General features: G+C 35.3%; 2 protein-coding genes across 3 annotated transcripts in view; one reads left to right on the top strand and one right to left on the bottom strand.

The window, feature by feature from the left end:
* Positions 1-23,193, bottom strand: part of LOC144848412 (phosphatidylinositol N-acetylglucosaminyltransferase subunit A-like) — a 57,267-nt gene that overhangs the window by 8,564 nt on the left and 25,510 nt on the right. Inside the window, exons 15-16 of one of the 2 annotated variants that reach the window (XM_078705159.1) lie at positions 14,031-14,053; positions 13,145-13,396 (exon numbers count right to left, since the gene is read on the bottom strand). The exons of the other annotated variant lie outside the window; for it this stretch is intronic. The gene's annotated coding sequence lies outside the window, so the exon portion shown is untranslated. Of the gene's footprint in view, positions 1-13,144; positions 13,397-14,030; positions 14,054-23,193 lie in introns of those variants that run through there. 2 annotated transcript variants of the gene reach the window in all.
* Positions 1,575-6,707, top strand: LOC144835684 (uncharacterized). The gene has a single exon (XM_078690752.1). It carries the CDS (start codon positions 1,575-1,577, stop codon positions 6,705-6,707), a length of 5,133 nt encoding a protein of 1,710 aa, XP_078546878.1.

The raw sequence follows: 23,193 nt of genomic DNA, 5'->3' as shown, positions 1-23,193 counted from the left end.
GGTGTATTATAACATTTGAGTTCCACAAAGGATTATATTTTCCCGAAGCTGATATAATATAATAGGGGGATTTCACATGTTATACTACACCGATATATTTTCAATTATGCACACAGTAATCTAGAGACAGTAGAAACAACAAACATTAAAAGTAGCTTACTTTACATTCTGTACTAAATGACTTGCCGTGCGCTAGTTAGTTACGAGGTAGGGCCTACGGTCTTTGACAGTTGCCGAACAGGGTGGAATTTAAAAATAGAAATATAATGTAACTAAGTTGACATCGACCGATATAGCAATAGGAGATACAGTATACGAAGACGAGTTAAGTTAAGTTTGTAACTAATTCATGTACAATCATATTGTAATTTAATTCATTATATATGTTCACTCTTTTATTGCCCTCTATAGTTGCATTCGTTAATTTAGTCAATGCCCTCTAGTGTTGACATCTTTTAGCTTGTTTTTCTGCGTATGTTTAAAATTAGTAGCTGGTTAGATTTGAACCGTGCAAGATGTGCAACTACTCGCGAACCTATGACAGTGTGTTTTAGGGTATGTTCTTTACTTTGAATTATTATATTTCATGGTATTATGTTACATAAAGTTAATTGATATGTTATGATGCCATCATGTATAATAGGATTATTGTATAATATGTATTTTAAGAATTATACTTGTTGACCTAAACTTCATGATACCAGCTGAATAGGGCTCCGTCAGCTAGCATGCAATGTTTCTTACGGCCTAACGTATGTACAGCCTGTCTGGGCTAGGCCTAGGAATAAACATGCTCAATAATAACGAAAGGCAGTATTAAAATATGACAAGTATTATTATTGCGATTGATTTATATTGTTCATATGGGTTCATATTATGTTGACCATTTATTTACAGAGTATTGTTTTTGTGAAGACGATAACAATAGAATTTGATTAGTGATTGCTGCTAATGATCAGTATTGCGCCATAATTTAAGTAAGCATTATAATACAGTATGGTTTTATCAACAGTTTATATAAGGTTAAAATTGATTACGATTTATGTGATTTAGTATCAGTGCTGATTACACATGATTTCTGAGAATGATGATTGTAACTGTTTTAAATGGCTTTAACTATTCATTCATGTGTGATGCTATTATGAATTGGTGTAACTCCTGAGATATTCTGAGCATAGTGTAACATGCAATTTACGATGAGTTCATGATTACTTCGGTTATACGTTAATTATTATTAAATTGTTAATTGCCAGCTTTACTGCAACTACCTTTCATGTATTAAGGATGATTTGAATATCTTTGTTTCACATGTTATGAGTTGTACCGCAACTAGTTTGGAGTTGTATTTTGATATGATATTGTACTTCACTTTTATTGACATTTTTTATATATTTTTACATTAGTCACCAGGTCGGTGCGGTGTGATTCAATAAAGTTTAAACGCAATTCAGATTGAACGAGTCCCGTGTTTACCTGCGTGTATTTATGTGGCGCCCTCTATAGTGGAATCGGTATTCCATTACAGTGATTAAATTTAGCAAGAAAGACTCAAGCAGCCAGTGTGGAACCTCGTCATGACTGAACTCGAAGCGAGGATTAGAGATCTGAAGACGTCTCGTCGCAACAAGAAGTCTTTAATGACGCGAAACGTTAACATGTTAATGTCAACATTGGCCGATCCAGAAAGTGACCGGCAGTCTGTTGTCGAACTGATGCAGAAATCTGAAGACGCGTTTGGTGAGGTAGAATCTGTACATCAATCGTTGTGTGCATCCCTGGATGATGATGCCTTCGAGGCTGAGGAAGAGTGGATACAGAAATGCCAAGAGTCATTTTGGAAGGCAAGAAATAGTGGTAGGAAGTTTCTTACTAAGAAAGGTGTAAATAAGGATAATGTATCTAGTAGTAACATTAATGCCTGTACTAGTTCTAATAATGATGGTATGGTTAATCAATTTTCTGATTTGAGGTTAGCTTTGGAATTGCCCAAGGCTCACATTAGTGAATTTAATGGTGATCCCGTGAATTACTGGTCGTTTATAAATAATTTTAATGTCAATGTTGCATCTAAATTAAGTAATGACAACGCTCGATTGCAATATTTATTGCAACTGTGTAAGGGTAAAGCCCGCGCTTGCATTGAAAGCTGTGCATTATTAGAGTCTGGTGGTTACGAAATTGCCATGAATGTAATGAGAAAACAATTTGGTCAGCCACATATGATTTTAGATGGTCTAATCACAGAGATGTTGAATAGGAAACGTATCTCTAATGGTGATGGTGAAGGACTATGGAACTTAGTAAGTGCTATGAAAAAATGTGAAGTCACATTAAGCCAGATGGGTTATCTGAATGATCTGAACAGCACATCGACCCTGTTAAAGATTCAATCATTGCTACCCATACGTATGCAGAACGCATGGGCCGACAAGGCTCATGACCTGTTAGAGAAGGGAGAACCGAAATTTGTAGATATGATTAAGTTTATTGAAAGGAAAGCTGAAGTATCTTGCAACATGTTTGGGCGAAGTGTGGGGAAATTTGCTACTGATAACGGTAAAGAAAGGCCAAGAGTGAAAACCAATAATATCCAAACTAAACGAAAGTTAAGTTGTTTCTATTGTGAGGAAGAACATATGTTAACTGCATGTACTAAGTTTTTACAAATGAGTTATGATGACCGTGTGAAAGTGGCTCGAGACAAACGGCTTTGTTACAAGTGTTTGATAGTTGGACATTCAGCGAACAAATGTCGTCGAGAGGACTCCAAATGTGGCAAGTGTGACTCGACAAGACATCATAACCTTCTTCACCCTCCTAATAAGAAGCCTGAACATGTAGTAACATCTCGTGCGGCTATAAATAGAAAGAACGTATATTTAATGGTAGTGCCTGTCCAGGTGAGAGCTAAAAATGGGACTGTAGTTTCTACCTTGGCTCTTCTAGATAATGGTTCTGATACCAGTTTGTGTGCTGACAGATTGAGAAAGAAACTTGGTGTGAGTGGTCAACGAGTCCGGTACACTTCAGTCACGATTAACGGTGAAGAAAGTAGAGAAGGTCTCAGTATTGAGGTAAATGTGAAGGGCAAAGGCGAACGAGACGAGATTATGACTAAAGTGCTGACTGTGGATAGCATACCATCCACCACTGATGCAGTACCCACGAAGGATGAACTCAAGCATTGGTCGCATTTGAAGGATCTGCCGGTGAGTGATGGCCGTAACTTAACAGTGGACTTGTTGATTGGTGCCGACAATCCAGAAGCATTTTGGGTAATTGACGAAAGACGAAATAACCCTAAAGATCCTTATGCTATAAAGACTCCTCTTGGTTGGTGTGTAATGGGACCAGGTTCGTCATCTAGGACACGTTCTAGCTGCAACCATGTTGTAGTTAGCAACGAGCAAATACTAGATCAACTAAAGAAATCTTGGACCATCGACGATGGAATCTTTGAGGTAAATGAAGACTCGGTTCAAGATAAGAGAGCGAAACTTATATTGAAAGAGACTACTGTCTTAAAGGAAGATATGCATTATGAGATGGATTTGCTCTGGAAACATGATGAACATAAGTTACCATGCAACAAGCCCATGGCTCTCACTAGACTTAGATGTTTAAAGAATAAATTCGACAAAGACGATGAATTAAAGAAAAGGTACGCAGAGACAGTTGATTCATATATTGATAAAGGACATGCTGAACCTATCATTAACAGCGGTGCAGACGGTAATGTATGGTACTTACCTCATCATGCTGTGATCCATCCTAGAAAACCAAACAAAGTGAGGGTAGTGTTCGACTGCGCTGCGAAGTGGTGTGGAACTTCCCTAAATGATAATCTACTCAAGGGCCCTGAAATGAACAGCAACCTAATTGGCGTATTGCTGAGATTCAGAAGAGAAAAGATCGCATTAGTTGCTGATATAGAGTCAATGTACCATCAAGTGTATGTTACCCCACGTGATCGTGATGTTCTGCGTTTTATGTGGTGGAAGGGTGGTGATACTACAAACCCGGCCCAAGAGTTCCGAATGAAGGTTCATGTATTTGGAGCTACGTCATCTCCGTGCTGTGCGAGAAATGCTTTAATGCAATCTGCAGATGACAACTTAGAAGATAATCAAGACGATATTGGTAAAGCAGCCATCGAAATAATCCGTAGCAACTTCTATGTAGATGACTGCCTTGCATCTACAGGTGATACCAATTTTGCTGTACAATTAGTTGATAGATTACGTAGCATTCTCAAAAAAGGAGGATTCCGCCTAACTAAATGGATCAGCAACGATAGAAGTGTCATTACCAGTATTCCCGAAACTGAAAGAGCAAAGTCTGTACCTGTAAGCTTGGAGAAGCTACCGAGTGAAAGAACGCTAGGTGTATGCTGGGATGCCGATCGTGACGTGTTCAAGTTTGAGGTCAATATTTCATCTAAGCCTATGACAAGACGTGGACTGCTATCAGTTACTAGTTCGATTTACGACCCGTTAGGGTTTGCTGCACCCTTTATTTTATGTGCAAAATCTCTACTCCAAGACGTGTGTAGACGGGGCACGGAATGGGATGAAGCCTTACAAGACTCGGAAATTATCGTGTGGAAAAAATGGTTGGCTAATGTACCAAACTTGATTAAAGTCCAAGTGCCCAGATGGATAAAGTTGGAAGAAGCAGATGAGATATCGTTACATGTTTTCTGTGATGCATCGGAACGGGGCTATTCGGCTTGTGCGTACTGTAGAACGGTTTCAGGTGACAGGAAAATAGATGTTCGATTTGTGATGGGTAAGGCGAAAGTGACTCCCTTTAAGAAAGTATCAATTCCTCGGCTAGAATTGCTAGCTGCTGTCCTAGCCGTCGACATAGAACAGCTAGTGAAACGAGAAGTCGGTAGCCGTTTTCAATGTATACAAACAACGTTCTGGAGTGACTCGATGATTGTTCTGGGCTACATAGCTAACGAAACTAAACGCTTCAAGACCTATGTTGCTAATCGCGTATCATACATACGAAGCTCATCCGACCCGAGGCAATGGAGACATGTTGCTACCGAAGTCAACCCTGCAGACGAAGGATCCAGGGGATCGTTGAAACTCAACAAGTGGATTGTAGGCCCAGATTTCCTTTGCAGACATGAAGCGACATGGCCTCCAAACAAGCATCAAGTTACCCAATCCAATGATCCTGAGGTAAAATTCAATGTCAACGTCACTCAAACTAAAGTGAAGAGAAGAAATATAATTCTTGAAGATTTGTCAACAAACATATCAAGTTGGACAAGACTCATCCGAGTGTATGCATATGTCCGTAGATTCATTGTGAGATGTAGAAGAGGATCAAATGTTATATCAACAAGTTTAAGTGTAGAGGAGATCGAAGGTAGTGAAGCTAACATTATTGCGTGGACTCAGCGTACTGAATTTGTTAGATGGGATTGTGATCAGCGTTTAAGAAAGTTTCAACCAATACTGATGGGAGATATGCTTAGAGTTGGTGGTAGAATCGTGCAATCTACGGTAAATGAAGCAATTAAACATCCTATAATTCTTCCAGCCTATTCATCTGTGTCAAAACTCATCATTCAACACTTCCACAAACGTGTTGGTCACTCTGGGTGGATGTCAACTTTGAATGCTCTAAGACAGAAATTTTGGTTGTTAAAGGGCCGAACTGCAGTGAAGAGTGCCTTGAGCACATGTGTAGTATGCAAAAGATATAGAGGAAGACCAGCCCAACAGATTATGGCGAATCTACCTGCGGAGAGACTTAATGACAAAACACCCCCATTTACCAATGTTGGTGTCGACTTTTTTGGACCTTTTGATGTTAAGGTGGGGCGAAGTACAGTCAAGAGGTATGGATGCATTTTTACTTGCCTTGTCAGCCGTGCCGTCCATTTAGAAGTAGCTAACAGTCTCGACACGGATGCATTCATCAATGCATTAAGAAGATTTGTAGCCAGACGGGGACAACCCAAGCTGTTCGTTAGTGACAACGGGACCAATTTACACGGAGGAGAACGTGAACTTAGAGACACGATCAAAGGGATGAAAGAAAAGGACATTGAAGATTTCTGCCATACTAGAGGTTTTAAGTGGAAATTCAACCCAGCTCATGCAAGCCACTTCGGTGGAGTATGGGAACGATTAATTCGGTCAGTCCGAAGAGTGTTAAATGGCGTGTTAAGTCAACAGAGAGTAACAGAAGATGTGTTAGCTACAGCATTTGCAGAAGTGGAAAGTATACTGAATTCAAGACCGCTTACAGATATGTCTTATGATCCCACAGATGCAGAACCACTAACCCCTAATCATCTTTTACTTTTACGTCAAGGTCCTTTAGCACCAGTAGAAAATACCACTGATAAATCTTTGTCTTACGGAAAGAAGCGTTGGCTACAAGCCCAGTACTTGGCTTCATTATTTTGGACGCGCTGGCGTAAAGAATATTTGCCGTTATTGCAAAAACGAAATAAGTGGACAACGCCAAAGGAGAATGTTATGGTGAACGATATAGTGATGTTGGTAGACGAAATTTCACCTCGTGGCAAGTGGCCATTAGGAAGAGTCCTTGGAGTGCGAATTAGCAAAGACGGGAAAGTTAGAAGTGTTGACGTAAAGGTTAATCATAATATTCTGAAGCGGCCAGTTGCGAAGCTTTGCATAGTTTATAGAGATTCCATAGCAAAAACTATTGGTGTGTAAATCCGGTGTTGTGGATTTACAGGGGGGAGTGTAATTTAATTCATTATATATGTTCACTCTTTTATTGCCCTCTATAGTTGCATTCGTTAATTTAGTCAATGCCCTCTAGTGTTGACATCTTTTAGCTTGTTTTTCTGCGTATGTTTAAAATTAGTAGCTGGTTAGATTTGAACCGTGCAAGATGTGCAACTACTCGCGAACCTATGACAGTGTGTTTTAGGGTATGTTCTTTACTTTGAATTATTATATTTCATGGTATTATGTTACATAAAGTTAATTGATATGTTATGATGCCATCATGTATAATAGGATTATTGTATAATATGTATTTTAAGAATTATACTTGTTGACCTAAACTTCATGATACCAGCTGAATAGGGCTCCGTCAGCTAGCATGCAATGTTTCTTACGGCCTAACGTATGTACAGCCTGTCTGGGCTAGGCCTAGGAATAAACATGCTCAATAATAACGAAAGGCAGTATTAAAATATGACAAGTATTATTATTGCGATTGATTTATATTGTTCATATGGGTTCATATTATGTTGACCATTTATTTACAGAGTATTGTTTTTGTGAAGACGATAACAATAGAATTTGATTAGTGATTGCTGCTAATGATCAGTATTGCGCCATAATTTAAGTAAGCATTATAATACAGTATGGTTTTATCAACAGTTTATATAAGGTTAAAATTGATTACGATTTATGTGATTTAGTATCAGTGCTGATTACACATGATTTCTGAGAATGATGATTGTAACTGTTTTAAATGGCTTTAACTATTCATTCATGTGTGATGCTATTATGAATTGGTGTAACTCCTGAGATATTCTGAGCATAGTGTAACATGCAATTTACGATGAGTTCATGATTACTTCGGTTATACGTTAATTATTATTAAATTGTTAATTGCCAGCTTTACTGCAACTACCTTTCATGTATTAAGGATGATTTGAATATCTTTGTTTCACATGTTATGAGTTGTACCGCAACTAGTTTGGAGTTGTATTTTGATATGATATTGTACTTCACTTTTATTGACATTTTTTATATATTTTTACATTAGTCACCAGGTCGGTGCGGTGTGATTCAATAAAGTTTAAACGCAATTCAGATTGAACGAGTCCCGTGTTTACCTGCGTGTATTTATGTGGCGCCCTCTATAGTGGAATCGGTATTCCATTACACATATGTTTATCCGATGACAGTGGATTGAAATAATTATATAGAAAGTAATTGCGTATTTGCGTTCTACTTTCAGACTGACATTCGAAAGAGATATTAGGCCTATTTAATCTTAATGTAGTATATCCTACTTTGAACGTTAATCATTAGACGTCGATAAATCATCGATTAATATAAAGAACGATAACGATTGGTAATGGATGAGAGATTAACAAAATCGAACATTGAGAACTCTAGACTAATTATGACAATAACGGTTATTGCAAACAAATTATCTGGCATAAGTATCTTTCGAAATAGAACAAACTATTTTGATGAAACTCAATCTGCAGATTTCCCTGTCTACTATAAGCCATCTCTACGTTTGTAAAGAACATGGACCGGACTCATGAATCTCATAAATTATTCTTGATTTCTGCCTTAACCATAGGGAAAAATACGATTTTTTTTTCAAAGACTCTAAAAATCCGAGAGAAGACTTTCCATTTTAGGAAGCACATTATCAATAATATGCATGATGAAGACAAAATGTCCTAGTACCATGAAGATGAAGACATGTCAAATGCTTGCTGGTACATTTAATCTTTAGCTTGTGAAATTGAACTTCTCGGTTCGATCCTTCTAGTGGTCAGGATTAGTTCAGCTAAGCTAAAACGGAAAATTGATTTGGCGTCATAAGCAACGCCACATAATAATAAAATTGGATACAGAATTGAGGATCAATCAGAAGCATAGGTCACATGATAAACTACAACAAACATAAACAACTGTTGGTAATATAACGAGATAGTCTCTATTTCACAGAACCCTTTTCTAAGAAAGGTTTGTTTACTACAATACATTACACGAAGCATTAATAAAATGTTGCTGTCAGGGTGGATTTAAATTGAGGCTAAAAGGGTTATACAGGGGACAAATTTTACATTTATACAATGTAATTTTTTACAATGAGTGTTATATTTTACATAACACAGTTATACGGTAGGAAATTAACTGTTATATCGAGGATTTCTTACAAAAATGGGCGGCTGTTTTTTTTTAATGCTCAGAATTCCTAAACCATGTCTTGAAAATTACAGACTTATTACTGCCATAATAATAATAAACTATCAACTATATTATCAAAGGTATATTGTATTTTCTAACTGATAATATAAATAATACATATTTATGAATTAAATGAGGATAACACAGTATCCAATCAACCAATCATAAACACATACAACTTTCAAACCAGTTTGTTAAAATACTCTTTTATTTTAATAATGTCGGCAAAAAAACCAAAAACAACAACATTTTGAATTTATCAAAATTCGTGTAAAACCAAACTTTATAAAGACGAAGAACAGAGTTCATTGTAACTTGTAAAGTTATTTTCACAAACGAAATGACACGACGACAGTACATTAGATTCGCCGCATAAGTGAATTGTTTACCTGTGGTGTGGATGTAAATGTCGGCTACAAAAACATCCATACAACTTTTAATCTATACCTGTTGTTACTTATATGGTTAAAAGTATTATTTCATCTTCAGAGCAGTTGTTACAATAAATTACAGTAAGAGATTAGAGTTCTTATTGGGATCAGGGCATCTAATCTCTAGAACTATGTTTTTGATTAATTTTGCTTTTTCAAAAAGGTGTAACAACCTCATTGAAACTTCAATATGAAGTTGATTGTCTAGGAAAACAAGATTGAAAAAATATATGACTACCGTAGATTACTAACATAACTTTGTTCTTTGTGGCTTTTATTACGGCGGCGTTTCGACTGCGACGCGGCAATTATTTAATAGGCTGTTCTGTGGCGGCAATTCCTAATTCATTTGGAAATTGTGTTAGCTTGGTTTCCGTTATAACGTAACGCAAGAACGTACGTAAGCGCAACGCAAGTTAGTTGACCAATGACAAGCGACAGTTCAAATAATCGATTGATTGTGATTGGCCAAATTACTTGCGTTGTGCGTACGTCCCTGCGTTGCGTCCTAGTGAAAGTCAAGCTTTATTGTTTACCTTACCCTTGCGTGTACCAATTACGTCAAACGGGAATATTGTGATACATTTTATGTTGCCGATAAAGTTTAGTAATTCGGCCTAATCTTATGTCACGATAGGTAAAAAGCTTCCATTATGCAATTATTTATTTAACATGCATACATTAATTCATAAAACATGACCATGACATCATTCTTTTTCTGTGATTTGAGAAAAACACGGTACAAATTATTGTTGTGTTCGTGTTTTCAAATTTGATATCCTGTATTCAAATTATACATTGGCATGTTTGCAACACGAATAAGTGCTATTTTAACTTAGCAGCATAACAACATGTTACTTATCCAGCTTAACAGTATTAATACTTGATTACGTAGCTTTAATGACATCCCCAAGTATTACGTCTTTCTCTAATAAATAACCAAATACTTCTCTCCACTATTACGTCTTCGATTGGCCATTGCGGTACGCTGCTAAGTAAGCTTGTTAAGTTACCTCTCCATTACGCATGCTCACACAAAGACGCCTAAGTAGCTGCAAAGTATAGAATCCATTTTCGTATTTGGACCATGTCTTATTCGGATTTCAAAACATTTTTAAATCATTATAAGGGAATCATTGGCTTTAAATCCCATAATAGGATGCTTGTTTGCCTATAATGTTGTTGATAATGTCGTGTCGCGCTATAATCCATGACTTAATGGCCCTTTTTTTGTGAGAGGTATTCGCGAATCTATCATTACTCTGATTGGTTGCGAATCACAATAAGTGGATAGAAAACAAATACGCATGCGCATAATCCACCGCTGTTGAATAAATTCGGCTTGTGGAAAACAGGCTTTACAACGATTCTATTCGCGCGAAGAAAACACTTCTGAACTCCGTTTGATAGTGCTTGTGCTTCGATTCGCACCAAAAGTATAACAGAAATAGTATTAGTACGCATTTAAGACCAACGCTTTCGATCCGCTTTTCGTTCAGGCTTTATCATCATCATTTTTAACGTTATGTACAATTATATGAAATAAACATAAAGTTTAGAAAACCTTGCTTAAATTGACTAAAATATACATCGGAGAGTCAATTAGGCCAATGATAGATATAGTACCGGTATCTCTACTGCAGAATTAAAGACTCTGATAGAGTTTTTTTCTGTAAACGGTTCCAATTGTGTTACTGTAGCGAGTCAAGGCATGATTGATAATCCCTGGCCATGTGCCTAAAAACTAAAAATAAATTACTTAGAAGGGAATATGGAGGCTAAGAAGCACTGTAATCTAAACTTATTTCTAAGTGTTTATGTAATTGTAGCATGAACAGTAGTGTTAAGGTCTTCAGCAAAATTATGATTCAACTGAATAAATGTGAGAAGAAAAAAGAAAAAATTATCAAAGATATTTATTGTTCCAAAAGAACTGTATACAACAGAAGACAGACACATGTTGGAGAATTAAGAGAATTAACAATTTACAAATCATTTCAACCTTTCAATTTAATTTTTCTTTTTATTTCTACAAAAATTCATAGAATCATTGTGTTTCATTTAATATAACATAACATAAACATTAATACAAAAATGATTCTATAAAAACCAAACACATATTGAAAAGAAATAATAATGTTTTAAACAATAGTAAAATGCTAACAAGATTTTAAATAATCTTGTAAGCACAGTTTTTATACATAAATATTGGCAAAATACAAAAAAAAATTACTCATTATCAAATTATATTTGACCTCAAACATATGAATAACAATTTACATTGATCCTATTATTGTAATTACACAAATTCGAACGAAACAACACATTTAATTTGTATAATTAAAAAAAACACTATTTATTTATAGATTCTTAAACTCGCTGACGGAGCAATTATTTAAGCATGTTTAGATGCCTGTAAATCAACAAAACCGATTTATGAGTGAAAGTGCGTTTAATAACCTATTGACAGTACCTAGTTGCGTGCGTTTGATTGATCGATAGGTTGTAGATTCTCTTTTAAATGCAATTAGAACACCTTCTCAGATTAATTTTAAATGTTTTCTTTTCAATTACGCATTTATTTCTAATCTGGAGAAAAAGTATTTATATTGCAGGTGGTCAGTGATCTATAGATTATTCAGTTATATCCAACACAGCCATTAAGATGCCAACAGTGACGTAACTCAAAGACGTAGACGCAACGTATAATTTGACCAATCAGAAGTAGGCCTAATATAATAACCATGCTCGTATATTGATATTTAAAATAATACCTTTCATTATCTCTGATTTTTTAATTTCACATCTTTAACAGTATTAGACCGTCAAGAAATTAATAATATGAATAGGTGCATTATTGTTTTATACAATTAAACACATGAGTAACAGTTGTAAAAGTATAAGTCATAAAGTATTCACATTGGTACCTTCTAAAGGAGATTCTTTTCACCGCAAAAGGGTGAAAGTGCGAGCGTAAATAAAGTGAATAAAATATTGATTTTGGCCTAGTCGAGTAGATGAAAATAATGTTCGTGAAGTTTGTCTGTGGAGTGAACCCCTCTGGCTATGGGTTTGTGGTACCTGGTATATAAACCAGGCATTCCCACATTCTGAAGACTTTCTAGTATAGACATGGGTTTTTTTTGGATAATAAGTTACTGTAGTCTAAGCTATGCAGCAGAAATAGTGACCCTATGTATGGCTATAACTTAATTTTCCACAGTCCTCAGTGCAGTATCACACATTAATGTGGGGGTGTCATGCGACCAAACACTATACCACCTATCATGTTTCAAAAAGTTAATACGATTCGTGACACAATTTATAAACAGTGAATAGCGTTCTGTATATTAGTAGGCTAACGGGTATACACGTTGAACTTTAAACGGTTAAATGTTATTACAGACGAAATGGCCGGAAGCATGAAACTGTGCAAAAAACGTGCTCTTTTCCACTTCATATCAAACAGTGCATTTCTATTCAAATTGATAGAATATGAACAGTAAAACTGACTTTCTGACATAGATGGACAGGTGTCAAAGTTATTTCTACTGCGAAAATTGCTTTAAGGATCTCGTAACAGACGTAACAGAAGCAGATAAATCGTTAATGCATTACTATAAATGGCCAAGAACACCGTTTATGTCCCATTTTTATTTTAACATTGCAATTACCAAGTGATAATTGCTCTGGTAATGTTAGGAAGTTTATGCTCTTCTTTCTGATAATTTGAGGCGATAAAGCTAAAGTTCAAACACACTCAGGGCGGTCATTAGCAAAAAAGGTCAAAGGATAGGCTTATTTCTTTAGAATGAAAATTATACTGTCGAAATGTTTGAACCGTAACTATCGCTTTGTCTTTTGAATATTGCCTTATAGCATAATCTGTATGGCTTTTACCAATAGGCAAAGAATGTGGATTATCATCGATTAAACTTTATTGATTGGTCAGGTATACCAACGTTTTGTTATGAATTTTTATATTTATAGTAAAAGATAGCTTCCTTAAAGATATATTGTCCCCTGAAAGAAATAATATTTTTTTAATATGCCATTTTAATGTCCCATAATAGATATTCACTTTGACCAAAAATCGGATGAAACGCTGAAAAAATTGGCTATTAAAATTCAAATTTATAAATCTTTATTTTTGCGCATCTATCGATTTTTTTAAATAACACTTTTTGAAAATGTTAGCTATGTAACTACGTTTACGAAAATTGTAATACGCCATAAAATAATACACCAAATAATAGAAAATAATAGTCAGTGTAACTTGAATTGTTGGAATATACTGTTTTATGGAATGTGCAATATGATGATATAGGCCTACAGTAGATCCCACAGAAAAGGGAAATAATTAAGAAAAAGAAAGAAAAATAAAAAGAAAGAAAAAAACAAATGATTACAGAAAAAGAAAAAAGATTACAGAAGAGGAAAGGGGAAATAAAAAAAACATAACCGAAACCACGAGACATCTCAATTTGACTTGAACTTGAATTGTTTGAAATTGTCAAGATTTAGTGAATAAAACGAAAACAAAGAAAGGATAAAGAGAAAAATCGTAACTTGAATAGTATGACATTTTCCAGATTTAGTAAGATCAAAGATAAAGAAAAAGCAAGGCCATATACATGAAATTTGAGTTAGTGCTTACCGACCGACCGATCAACCGACCGACTAAAAATGAAAAAGAAAAACAATTGAAAAGAAAGAAAAGATAAAAAAATATATATAAAAGGAAAAAAAATAATATGGATAAAAATGAAAGCAAAAATGGAAAAAGTAAAGAACAGGAAAAAAAATAAAACGATTACAGAAAAAGAAAAAAATTACTGAAAAAAAGAAAAGGAAAAATAGAAAAAAGGGAATTAAACAAAATATTTAAAAAATACGATGGTTTTATAACATAACAACACACACTACGAGACATTCCCAATTCTACAGCAAAACAAATTTAACGTGTTTATTCGCCATGCAAACCTTTAAACTTTCCGCCCTAACAATTCGAATAAATAGGTCTCTATGACATATTGATCGTAAACAGTCAATATCTATATAGTATCGTTGGATCTAAAAATCGTAATACATCCGACCTTTTGACTGTATACCTCTATGGAGTTACGGATTAATTTAGATTTTACTTTGGAAATTTACCGTAACTCGACATATGTCTTTGTCACGCGACATCCCCATATCATAGTACTCTTCTGTTGTCGGGAAATTGATATATAGTAAGATTATCGACCGAGTAATGTGCCATTTCACGTCGGTTACCCGGGCGTGACACTGGACGAGACGTTTATCGTTCAGCGCGTCTCGCGTAGCTTAAAAGAAGCGTCGACCAGGCGTCTTCCGTAAACGCTCCGTTGAGACAATTAGGCTTTATATTTTATCAATAGATCATAAATCATATAATAAACAGGATTAAATAATCTATAATGGTTAGTTCATCTTTTTTTATTATTCAGAATAAAAGCTAGCATTCCCAGTCCCTTCTGATTATGTTCAGTTGATGTTTCTTCTCTCGTGGGATTAGAAATTGTAAAATCTTACATTTTGAAATCAAATGACATATAAAAATAACGTAAATTGAGACAATAAAACAAGTGAATTTCAAAATTTAAAACACAACATGTGGACGGACACAACGTTATGTAACTTAATACATTAACATTTGTTTTGCTGTTTTGTAGAGGTATATATTCTGTCATTCTATCCAAATTTAGGATGAATGAAGGCGACTCTGTCTGACTCCCTTAAACAGATCAGTCGACTATTAACAAAAGTGATTCATACAAGTAAATAATTCGCAACGGTTTGATTACAACAGAATAAATGCGTTCGCAAAGTTACAATGCGTTGACTAATTGCATTAATGCGTTGACTAATTGCATTAATGCGTTTTACTAAGCTTGAATGAAATTGATACTGTGCATGCACGAGTGTAAAATTCATACTTTTTGTTCTATCCGTGACTCTAAATATTCGAGAATTAAAAAGTGCAAATTATTATTATGCCATAGACTGAGACTCCATAAATTAAGAAAACATTTCTTTTGTTCTTTTTCCCAAAACGTTTTATTTTAATTGTTAGAACACAATTGTGGCACGCTTTAGACCTATTTGTACACGGAAAAAGCAAAACGTGTTTTAATATATACAATTCAAATTACATCAATTAGATAACTTAGGCCTATCATTACGCAAGGCCGTATACATGGCTGCAGTCGCGTGCTCAAGTTAGTGTTTACCGACCAACCGATCGACAGACCGACCAACCAACCAACCAACCGACCGGCCGACCAACCGACCGATATAGTGAGCTGTAGAGTCGCGTTGCACGCGACTAAAAACGTTGATTAGCCAACATTTTTTCGCATACGATATTTTCTTCACCAGGCCTACGTACTTTATATCTTTTCGTAAGCTAATCAATGGTAACATGCAATCAATTTTAATGGAATTGATTACATGGAGGAATGTATGATTCAGATTACTATTGTATATTAGGTCAACATTATGATAATCTCAACTTAAGGTGTCTTTTAGAATGTGCTGGAGGTCGTGGCTTTCACTGCCACAAGATCAGAAAGCTGCAATTTTGTTTGTTTTCACATACATAGTATTTATCAATTTAATTGTAATATTTGGATAAACTACATTAACAAATTTCATCTAGTACTCGACTCCCGTACAACATTGTGTTGAAAAGCATAGATTATTACGGTATGCAATGAATGCAACAATTATAGATAAATATGTCAATGGGAAATCACGAATCTTGAAGATGTACCTTTGGAACAAGATGTAATCAAGTATAAGTCATTTGTAAAATTAGAAAGTTTTGCAACCCAACATCTGCATCTAACTACGTAAGTTGTTGAAAATTGAAAGCTCTACAATATACTTCAACTATTATGCTGATTTTCACTAGGCGAAATTGTTCACGCGCATCGAAAGCGTCAGCTTATACGCACACGTATTCATGTTTCCATCTTCCGAATCCCTCTTTGCGACGAATTCTAGTTCCTTGAGTTCTACCAAAATTGGTAGTTCGAATTTTTGCGAAGCGAAACATTTCTCAACTAATCAAAGCTCAGGAATTGAGCTATGACGCGTTCTTGAGCACTCATGCAACAAATCGAAAATCGCAACGTTGGATTCGCGCGAAATAATTCGCCTAGTGGAAATCGGCTTTAAACCTACTATAGTACATCTAAGACGTGTGAGGAATTAGGGCATTCACACTACAACTGTAGCAATACAATTTATTGTTACTACTTTGGAACCCAACACATTAACTACGGTTCGCACATGCCATCAGGTTAAAAAGTTCGCATACAAAATATTTCTGAAATATAGTTATGCTCATAATGTGACGTTAAAGCGTTAAAGCTTATTTGATGATTGATAACACTATTTTAGACGATTATTTCGAATATGTGAATGTTCAAAGACATAATTAAAATTGACTTTTCTATATCAATTGCATCTCTCTATATTGAAATAATTCTAAAAGGTAAAAGGGAACGGTGAATCGAATGTCAGGCATAGCAGGCCTAGCAGTAAGATAACACGGTTCTCTACGTCAAACCAACAAGATTGCGAATACCTTTGTAACCTTCACAGTAAAATACGACGCTTGCTAAATATTTAGTAAAAGATAAGACACAAATAAAATATAGGTGAATGCAATTTTCATAAACTCATAGAATGTTCACCGTAGATATATCTACATCTCACTAGAAGAAATCTAACAACAGGATACTGAGCCCGCCTTGCCAAGATAGGAACTCGAATCCGTTGTCTTATGTCTGGCTGCGACAAATACCAACATAACAGTACTATGTACATATTCTCCGCGGTTTCTGTTTAAGGGGCGTGAACCTAATCGTTTCGCAGCCACGGATATATCCTTTGATCTCCGGTGCTCAGTATTGTTGCTAAATTGCCTTGCTAGAAGACAGCACAATATCCTGATAAAGAAGATGGGTCTATCCAAAATAATTGTTTTACTATCGGCGGTTCATGTTTGTTTAATAAACTTGCATCGATCGATGGAAGTTACAGCAGTCTCTTGCCGCAGCCACACCTAATAAACAAGTACCGTTAATATAGGGTGAATATCCTAGAGGGGAAACACGGTTTGCGTTGTAGATGACCTATCACAAGGCACTAACAAATATAAAATAAACGCAGCCTAGCAGCTTTAGAAATCGTCGAAGCACGATGGAAGCTTTTCGGACATAATATTGAGACAAGAATACACCAGCAAATCTGGCCATAAAGTTCTACTTCACAAACACAAAACACAAAAAAATACAGAGGTAGGCCTAAATGCACACTTTCAGTTACTTTAAACAATGACATACAAAAGGTGAACCCCCTAGCATGATGAGGCTGGAGACAATGAAAGATGTTGACTATTTTAGAAAGTTGGCCAACAAACGAAAGGAATGGAGAAAACCTGGTACAAAGAGTAAGCAAGGCAGCCCAGGTGGAGAAATCAGACGATTACTCGGCGAAAAGGCACTAAATATAAAATATAAATATATAGCAGCATGAAATGCTCTATTTTGTTACATCGTCGTTAGTTCGTGTAATGTGCATGGGCCGTTTAAAGGAAAATCTCACGTGACTGAAGTGCCTCTTCTCCCAGACGTGATTTGGGATCTGCGCATGCTCAGTCCGAGTTTACAAATTTCCATTTTTTTCAGCTTTCGTGTTGATACTGTTTTGTAATGATTCCGTCCTCTGGACTATAACTGCCTAAAGGCGCGGCGCGAATCTGTTTGTAAGACACTGCACACGGAAAATACATGAATGGTCAAAAAAATTACATAGATTATAAATTATATAGATTGACACAACTTTTATAACAATTATAATAATAAACTGAAAATAAACTATAAACTATAAACTGAAATATAAACTGAAATATGAAAATTAAATATTTTAATACATTTCTGAAATAATAAACTAAAATCATAAACTGTTAATGGTTTAATTTTGATAAAAGGATATATAACAAAATGAGAAATTTAAAAAAAACGCGCATCATCAATTTTTCGCACGATTTGAAAAGTATTCGGTGCACAACGTTTACGAGAACCGTACGCTTGTTATGTATACTGTAGTATGGCATTTTCTACGCAATCCAGTAACTCAAAAGTTCTGATGGCGCTATTTGAATTTGCAGTTCAGTTTAAACGAACGATTTGCAAGATGGGTATTAAACCTGAAATAGAAATTATGAATTTTAAAACGTCCCTTAATTTTACGAATAATTTAACGATAAAACTTAATAGCGTCATTATTTAGCCAATCGTTCACTTTAGTAGATCCCCGCAGGGTAAATCATTATTATTTTAAACTTTCGTATACAGATTACATTTAAGTTAAATTAAATGTTACCGAATAATAAATTAAAATTTCCATTAATTATATTTGACAATGTTAAATTTCATAATTATAACAAATAAAGCTAGGCCTAAACGTATTATAACATGACCGAGCGTCATACTTGAGACATTAAATAATATATATATGCATGTAATACCCCATGTTTCATACCGTAGTGCCTGCAAACAAAAATACATCCTGTACACCCACTTGATAATTACAACAATTATTATTTCATCACCTACATAAAGCCACGTTGTAAAATATCTCTCTTCACTGTACTAATGTGTATTTGATTGCATTTTTATGAATACAATTTCCATGAGAGTAAAATAATTATCCGTAACACTGAAATGATGTCAGAACGGGGAGTTATTTTAGTAATTCAGAAGGTTAAACTTGTTCGTAGCCTGGTTAAACCCACATTCACACTTCAGTTCAATGAAAAATGGCGCAGTTCAATTCAGTTTCCATTAACAAGGCGCCGGGCGTCTAAATTTAGAATGATGTAGTTTTAAAAAAGAGTTCATAATTATTTCTTTTTCCAGATAAAATATTCTTAAAATCAGATTTAGTAGCAGATTGTTTAAAGCTTGGTTCACACAAGAACGCAACGCAAGCAAATTGACCAATCAACAGCAATAGGTTATTCGAACTGTTGCTTGTGATTGGTCATTCATTTCCGTTGCGTCTACGTGCTTGCGTTGCGTTATGATTAATTCGTTTATTGGTTTAGACCCTACATTGATTTACTATTTAACAATTTATCATTAAATTTGGAAATTTAATGTTTTGATTTTTATGTTTTTGTCGTTTATTGTTGTATGTATTCCACTATGTAAATAGCAGGCTTCCAGTTTTATGAAATTACTATTTCACAAATATTTATATAAAATGTATGAAAATGTATATGATGGAAATAAAAGCGGGATGATACCACATAAGAAAAAAAAATATTTTTTGAATAATGAAATTTAATAATGAACCTGCAAAGAAATTCCGGATAAGAAACATCAAGGTATTTTTAATTAACTCGAAATGTACTCGACACGATTAGACGCACAGATACTTGACATTATAATCAGAAAGCAATCACTACAAATGACGTTTTAATTCTCTCGATGATAAGCTTGACAATTAGCTAATTAGGTACTGTATATTTACTCGCTATGTGCCTTTTTTTCTCCAGCCAGCATACGACTACGGATAATGTCGAACAGTTAAAAGAGCCAGTGACACGACATTGGCTGAAGTGCGGTCTGTCGACGCGTACGTTGACTTACCATTACGACGACAATTATCAGAAACGTGTCTGCTGCCACGTCGTCAATGTGCCGAAAAGGCATCATCAGTCGACACGAGATACACGGTACGCATCCGACACAGGCTTACATGCTATTTATCTAAACTAACAGGGTTGAACCAGGGAGATGCAAAATACCTGTCGCCTGTCCATGCATTTTTTTTAAATTTTTTTTTAAAAACCATATTTAATGAGGGTGATCCATCCAGCTATTGCTGATCATTAGGGACCCTCAGAGGTTCACAAGACAAACATATACACAAGATGCTCTACATAAACAAAGTCTTATTACAAGTCTTTGGGAGTGGAGTAATTTGGTCCTTAGAAAAAATCCTGACATGTGACGGGACTTGAACCCAGGACCCTTGGAGTGGTAGCCAAGCATCATAACCACCAAGCCACAACTCCACTCCAAAGGATTAAGGGACAGAAAGTTTGTACAGTCCATCACACGAACAGGAATGTTGTTTTATGTCCACAATATGAACCGAAATTTCGTCTGAACACGACAAAAGCATCTCACATAGAACTGATTTTCGGCGTTCACATATCCAACTGAGCTTATCCAGGAGGTCTAAAACTCTGTCTACACTATGAAACTAGTTTGACAAAAAAAGTATGATGTGCCCAAATATGGTAGTGATATCACATCATCATGTCTATATACGGGCACATCACATTTTTTTTGTCACAAAGTTTGATAGTGTAGACAGAGCTTCTTGAAACCTGGACTATACCAAGAAAAACAAGGCCATATACATGGCTGCAGTCGCGTGCTCAAGTTAGTGTTTACCGACCAACCGACCGACCAACATAGTGAACTGTAGAATACAGAAGCTATGACGTATTCTTCTCAACTTTAATTCTCAACAAAATTATAAGAGATCATTTGATCATACACATTGTACAATTATTAAATTTATAATATTATTAATTAATTAATAATTATAAATTACTATGGTCCTGGGTTCTAAAGTACATTTGAAACATTTTGAAAAGTAAAACATAACGGTGGCAAACACAGCTATACTATACTATAAAAGAAATCCTGTAAACAAATTACCAAAGTTAACCTTAGTCTTTCTTGCTCGAGCCTTTTTCTATATATATTTTTAGCAACTTTTTAAATGCGTAGACGTAGAGAGTACATTTTTAAAATGTCTAGTATTGAAGAAATATTTATTTCATTTCTTTGAGGCATTTAAAATAATAAATTAACAGATTTACTTTTATTGCGTAATTTATGGAATTTAGCATTCTGAAAGGGTCAGAGATTCAAATACAACAGAGCATCTCGTAAAAGCAATATTCATACCTCATATGAGTAAAACCAATTAATTCAATTTTCTGCTGTCGGAAATTTTCAATAAGTATTATTAGTTTAATGAAAATGTTTTTACATTTAAAGGATTAACGTGAATACATAAACTACGCACACTAACGTAGGCCTTCGTAACAAAGTGGGGAAGTAAAACCGGGTTGACGGTTTATATCTTTAGAAGAGCAGTTTTGGTTGTTTGTTTTATATTGAAACAAAACCAGAAATAAACAAATACATACTTTTACCTGTAAGTACTAGACATTGCAATGTGCAATTGAGTGCTGCGAACAGGCCACAAACTTAACCGAATGTCTATAATAGAATGCTTGTATTCGATAACGAAATACCCGACCACTCGATGCAGTGTGCAATCGTCGCCTGCAATAAATGGTTTTACCCGCTGAAAGCGAAATCTGTAAACTTGACTGGGTTGTTCTAGGCCAATGTTTTGTAGTCAAACAATGACCTTTCGGATCTTATAGCAATGAAGCACGGGAGGTCAATATGATGTGCAGAATATCACCCCATTTCCAGTGCTGTATCCCCACATACTATCTATTTCCGAGGTATCATAGGAATATGAATAGCTGCTAATACGCAGCAATTAAATCAATATAGTATACTATATACAGTAGGCCTACACACATTTAAAAAACTCTATCGATGGTCGAAATCTGGTTATGTTTCTGATACTTCAATAGGCCTACTAACTATTTAAAACTCTTACGAAAAATCAAACATTATGACAAATACCGCCCATGATATAGGGTCACAAGTGCGTCACATTGACTTCCACATCTTGGAATTAATCCTGTATATACCATGGCAAAAGTGAAGTAAATTCACTAAATAGGGCCTACATACATTATCATATGATACAGACCTACAATCTGGTACACATCAAATAATACTGTCTTTGGAAGGGCACGCATTTGTCTAGGGTAGGCCTACTGGACAGATTGTAGTCATTGACACAGTTATTTTAAGTTTGCTTTTCAAACTTTACTTGTTTGTAGACCCTTTAAAACTTTTACAGAAATCAATCTCCTACTCGTGAACTTTAGTGAAATACAATTTATTCCTACTGTTAATAACCACACTCGGACAAAATCATAATGAAAGTTATTTTACAGACGAGACTAATTACTATTACAGTATTTCAAATAAAAAATCGAGTACTTTAAATTTGTTTTTTACGCATTATCCGTAATATTTCTTCCATGTGTTTTGTCTATCGGCTCCATGGGGTCTGGAAAACGAACGTTATTGAGTGTTATTGAATTGATGGTCCGGTTAATATGATAACGGTCCTAGTCAATTGGACTTTAGATATGCTACATTAGTTATTAAGGTTCAATTACCGTTGTTTTTCTATTCGAAAGGTTATTGAATACATACGGTAAATATGATTAACGAATCTCCCGCTAAGATTGTTTTAATCAAACACTTCCTCCATTGTTGGCCCTCGTTAGATTTATATCAAATCTTTAGTTCGATCAATTTTACACCGGTCGACGATCCCTAGCGTATTACTTTATGCCTACGGCATATACCATGTTGGACCCCGTGGGGTCGGAATAAAGGGCACCAATGCACTGGCTGTCAGGTCATATACTATACTCCAAGTCAGCAGCAGAGGTGAATGACGGTTATTCCGCCGTTCTACGTTACTTAGGCCTATATTTCACCAAAAGATGCATCCAAGATAAAAGTTTGGTACACCATGAAGCTTGGTGTTCTCAATAGAACGTAACGCAAATATTTTGACTTTATAACCACAAGCGAAGCAAT

This window comes from Antedon bifida, chromosome 1, assembly GCF_963402885.1.
Source record: "Antedon bifida chromosome 1, ecAntBifi1.1, whole genome shotgun sequence".
Classification (NCBI taxonomy): Eukaryota; Metazoa; Echinodermata; class Crinoidea; order Comatulida; family Antedonidae; genus Antedon; species Antedon bifida.
This window is presented reverse-complemented; position numbering and strand designations above follow the sequence as displayed.

Coding starts and splice junctions, on each gene's coding strand:
- LOC144835684 (XM_078690752.1), top strand. CDS start 1,575: ATGACTGAACTCGAAGCGAGGATTAGAGATCTGAAGACGTCTCGTCGC.